The sequence below is a fragment of the Marmota marmota genome, unplaced genomic scaffold (assembly GCF_001458135.2).
Source record: "Marmota marmota marmota unplaced genomic scaffold, marMar, whole genome shotgun sequence".
Classification (NCBI taxonomy): Eukaryota; Metazoa; Chordata; class Mammalia; order Rodentia; family Sciuridae; genus Marmota; species Marmota marmota.
Genome location: NW_026000001.1, coordinates 6,761,971 through 6,766,484, shown reverse-complemented (window position 1 = coordinate 6,766,484; position 4,514 = coordinate 6,761,971). Strand labels below are relative to the sequence as shown.

At 55.4% G+C, this 4,514-nt stretch overlaps 1 protein-coding gene across 2 annotated transcripts in view; it reads right to left on the bottom strand.

The window, feature by feature from the left end:
• Window positions 1–4,514, bottom strand: part of Rnh1 (ribonuclease/angiogenin inhibitor 1) — a 10,131-nt gene extending 5,617 nt beyond the window's left edge. The window contains exons 1-2 of one of the 2 annotated variants that reach the window (XM_015503401.1): window positions 4,272–4,514; window positions 606–709 (exon numbers count right to left, since the gene is read on the bottom strand). In XM_015503401.1, the coding sequence (XP_015358887.1) occupies window positions 606–691 (86 nt within the window). In that variant the 5' untranslated portion in view covers window positions 692–709; window positions 4,272–4,514. The remainder of the gene's footprint in view (window positions 1–605; window positions 710–4,271) is intronic. The other variant, XM_015503402.1, reaches the window with a different exon arrangement.

Below are 4,514 nucleotides of genomic sequence, written 5' to 3'. Positions count from 1 at the left end.
GCGGGATCCTGGGCAACCCAGAGGGAAAAGGATGCGGGTACAAAGCTGGTGCCTGGGCTTGTCCTTGGTGGGACATGCTGGGCAGTGTGACAGTCTCCATGAGATGAGGTCATCAGGGGAAGCAGGAAGAAGGCTATCTAAAACCATCTCTGATAGCAGCTACAAACGGACCAAGCGGGTGCCTGTCTCAACTGTGAGCCTGAGGCACCTGGGAGAGTGAAGCTGAGGACAGAGCGTGGCAGGGGCAGCACAGCCACCAAGCCTCACTGCGCCTTGCCTGAGGATGGAGAGGGGCCTAGAGCCCAGGTTCCGGGCCGCCTAGTGCATCAGTTGGTGTGCCCCCAACGCACACCACACCTGCCATCCACTAGAGCCTGTGAGGGTTCGTGTAGAAAAACTTTTTCTTCTTTTTCTTTCTTTGTGGTGCTGGGACAGAACCCACGTGCTAGGCCAGTGCTGTACCACGGAGCTAATGCCCAGGCTGGAAACCACAGGACAGCATCTCATACCTCCCAGAACTATCAACCACCTTCGCCTCCATGAATAGTAGCCTCCCAAGCACAGCGTGCCCAAGTGCATCGCCACCCCACCGCAGCTGCCCATACCTGACCACTTGGTACTGCTGGATCAGGGGGAGGAGCTCTGTCCACCTGGCATCACTCAGCTGCTCACAGTGGATGTCAAGACTCATGGTGGGCTGCAGTGTCGTCTGGGCAAAAGAAAGAGGAAAGAGAACCCCTCGCAGATTCCCCAGGCCCGGCAGACCAGAGATCCTGTGAGCAGGAAGAGTCCACCCAGAACCCTGAAGGCGGACATTTCCAGAAGGGCTCCAGCCTCTCCGGCAGGTGCTTTGTCTGCCTTCTTCCCTCAAAATTTCCACCTGCTCATTCTCCAGGAGCAGATGTGTATCTATTGGCAAAGGTCACCCCAAGCAGCAGAGCTTGGGGACGCGGCTGTGGGACACAGATGTCAGTTTCACCTCTCAGCCTACAGCCACAGTTGGCACCTCCTGCTCAGGAGAAGCAGGACACAGCAAGTGTGGGCTGGGAAGCCCCTGCCTCTTATTCACCTGAGCAAGGATGGTGGGAGGGGGGTGGAAACCCCAGAAGGGGGCTCAGCTGGCTTCCTGTCCTCTCAGAACAGGCAGGGTTGGCAGTGCCACAGTGCACTGCCAAGCTGTCCACAAAGCCAGAGCCCTCCAAGATGCAGGGTCCAGGATGGAAGCTGCCCAAACACAGCAGTGGGTGAAGCCTCCCCCAGCAGCCCTAGGACAACAGCTTCCATGACTCCAGGACAGGCCAGGGCACCTCCTCTGCCCCTCCCAGGCCCTGCCCAGGCTGGAACAGAGGCAGGTCACAGCCTGAAAAAACAAGGTATCACTGACTGAAGGGGGTTCCTGAAGCCGAGAGGACATGGCACCTACAGCACCCATACGTCTGGGGAAGAAGGGGAAGAGGAAGTCACCCGGTGGACCACACATTCCCTGAGCTCTGCCAAGCAGGCCAGCTGGAGCAGCAGGGACACCAGAGGGTTCCTGGAAGAAGCGACTCATGCTGGGCTTCCAGTGCAGGGAAGGGTGGGGCAAGGGCTTCTCTTGAGGAGCTCTCTCCCCAAGAGGCAGAGCCCAGCGCCCTTCCCAAAGGCTGTGACTACAGGATGACGTGGTCTGTAGAGGTTCCCGAGTGTCTTCCCCTCTGCCGCCAGTGTCTGGCACAACTGGCCTTGTCCTGCCCCTTCCCTGGGGCTGGATCAGGCGGGAGCAGGGAGGAGCACCTTGGAGCCAACTTGGGGGGTCGCCCTTATGGGTCGTGGCACACAGGCCTGCAACAGGGGAAACTGAAGCAAGGGCAGGGGACACCTTGGTCACACAGCATCTCAATGAGGAGCCCTGACTGAACCCCGTTTGCTGCTCAGAGCACGTAAGCAAAACCGGTCCCGCCTGGGTCCCCTGGGAAGCCCAGGGTATGTCACCAAACCTCCTGGTAGAGTACTACCATTCAAAGGTCCTGGGTTCCATCCTCAGCATGGGAAAGGGCTGGGATGCAAACACAGACCCAATCTAAGTCTCTTGGAGGAAAACAGCTTAATAATTTTGTAACATACTCCCAAACTCTTGCCAGTTACAGCAATTCTGACTGGCCTGGGGAGAGCCACAAGGGTACACTGGCTTGGCTTTTACTTTTTGGGGGGTACTGGATCTTGAACCCAGGGGCCCTTTACCACTCACGTACATTCCCAGTTCTTTTTATTTTAAGAGAGCATCTTGCTAAATTGCTGAGGATCTCAGCCTCCTGAGTTGCTGGGATTACAGGCATGTACCACAGTGCCCAGCGAGGTACAGGTTTTTAAACATGCAAAACACTGGTGATGTTTGAAAAAAGTCATGTGGGCATGAACAGCTTAGGGAAGTGAACTGCTAGGGAAGCGGGCCATCTCCTCAGATGCCTGCTCTCCTGCAGAGACGGCTGCACACTTGTTAGAAGGCACAGGCATTCATCCATCCAACTCTTCCCTGAGTACCGGCAGTGTGGAGGGCACTGTTCCAGGCCTCGCTGTCCTCAAGGAGTTCAATAAGGCAATCTGGTACCACGAAAAGGCCAGGGAAGGCTTGCAGGCCAGCCCAGGCAGTCTGAAAGAAGGAGCGAGCTGACAAGGGAGCTGATGGAGAAGCGGTGGACTGGAGTTCTGTCTCAGTCATTAGGCTCCATGCTCACTGCGGATCTCCACTAACTTCATGTTCCAGGGTAGCTCAGAGTCCCAGGAATCAGGAGCCAGGAACTAACCAGAGGACTGAGAGGGCCACTTCTTTGGGGTTATAAGGTGAAAAGCTACAACTGGGGGAAATTTTTTGGCCAGGCCAGCCAACACGTGTTGCTGTAGTTCTCTGGGTGTCCACAGACAAGGCCCACCAACTGGGTTCCAGCAAAGCAGGAGGCTGGGCAGAGAGCACACACACCCTTCCAGGATCCCCTCAGAGAGCAGGCCCGCGGTGTGTCCAGCACCTGCCAGGTGCTCAGGGCCCTCAGTGAAGACAGGCAGCACCTCTCCCCCTTGATGCAGGGAAACAAGGTACTGCTGGCTCCTAGCAGAGGCTTCTGTAGCCTGAGAGTGAAGGGCTCAGCGAGCCTCTGGGCGTACTGTGTCCAACCGACTTCCGCTTTTTTTGTGTGTGGGGGACAGGACTGGGGACTGAACCACTAGCCACATGAAGCCCTTTTTATTTTGAGAGAGGCTCTTGCTAAACTGTCCAGGCTGGCCTTGAATTTGTGATCCTCCTGCCTCAGTATCCAGAGATGCTGGGGTTACAGAGGTGCAGGCTGATGTTGAGAGGGGGATATTGCCCTAATTTATCTGAGAGGGCCCAGAGTGATCACAAGGGCACACAAACTGGAGGGAGGCAGATTCTTAAGACACTGATTAAGGCCAACAAACTGATTCTCCTTTGAAGCTTACACAAGGAATCAGAACATCTCCCCCCCGCATACACACACACCTAGATTTTAAGCCCCTAGTACATTTTGAACTTCTGACCTCCAGAGCTATAAAATAACAAATATGTGGCAACTTTATCACAGCAGCTAGGAAACTAACACTTGTTGCAACTTCTACAATAATCTCTACTCAGAAGTGGTGGCCACACACCTGTAATCCCAGGGGCTCGGGAGGCTGAGGCAGGAGGACAGTTAATTCAAAGCCAGCCTCAGCAACTCAAGGATATCCTGTCTCTAAATAAAATACAAAAACGGGCTGGGGGTTGTGGCTCAGTGGTAAGCATCCCTGGGCTCCATCCTGGGCACAAAAAAAAAAAAAAACTGAAAAACGTGTATACTGCCCAGCATTGTGATGCATGCCTATAATCCCAGCAACTTGGGAGGCTGAGGCAGGAGGATCACAAGTTCGAGGCCAGCCTCAGCAACTGTCTCAAAATAAAAAATAAAAAGGGTTGGGGATGTAGCTCAGATGTAGGCGCTCCCGGGTTAAATTTACAGCACCAAAAAATAAAAACTACGTATACGATGTTACTTCCAATGGCCACATTACGTGCAATTAGTCTGTATTCAACTGATTCAACCGAACTGTACAGGTGGTCAAGCTGTCTTGAGATGCCCAAGCTTTCTTCTACCCTAGCAAGGGGCCTCCTGAAATGCTGCCAAACCCCACCAGCTGTCGCGGCCCAGGCGCGGACACCTGGCTGGTACGAAGTGCCTGGAGCCTCGGCTTCTTTCAGGCAACAGCCCTCCCCGCGTCCCCCAGGGGGCGCTCTCGGTTACCTGCCTCTGCTCCGCACCTGAGCGGCCCCCCGAGTCCCCACCGTGCGAGGCGGCGCCACCCGAGCCACGTCACGACCCTGCAGTTCTCGGAGAGCCGAGAAACCAGGAATGCCGCTTCTTATCGAGAGAATAAGATCAGGGGTCGCTTAACTGAGGGAGACAGACAGGCTGCGCCAGGCCTGCGGGCGTAGCTGGCAGACACCAACCGTCACGAGGTCCCCACCCGCGAAGAGGCGGACCACG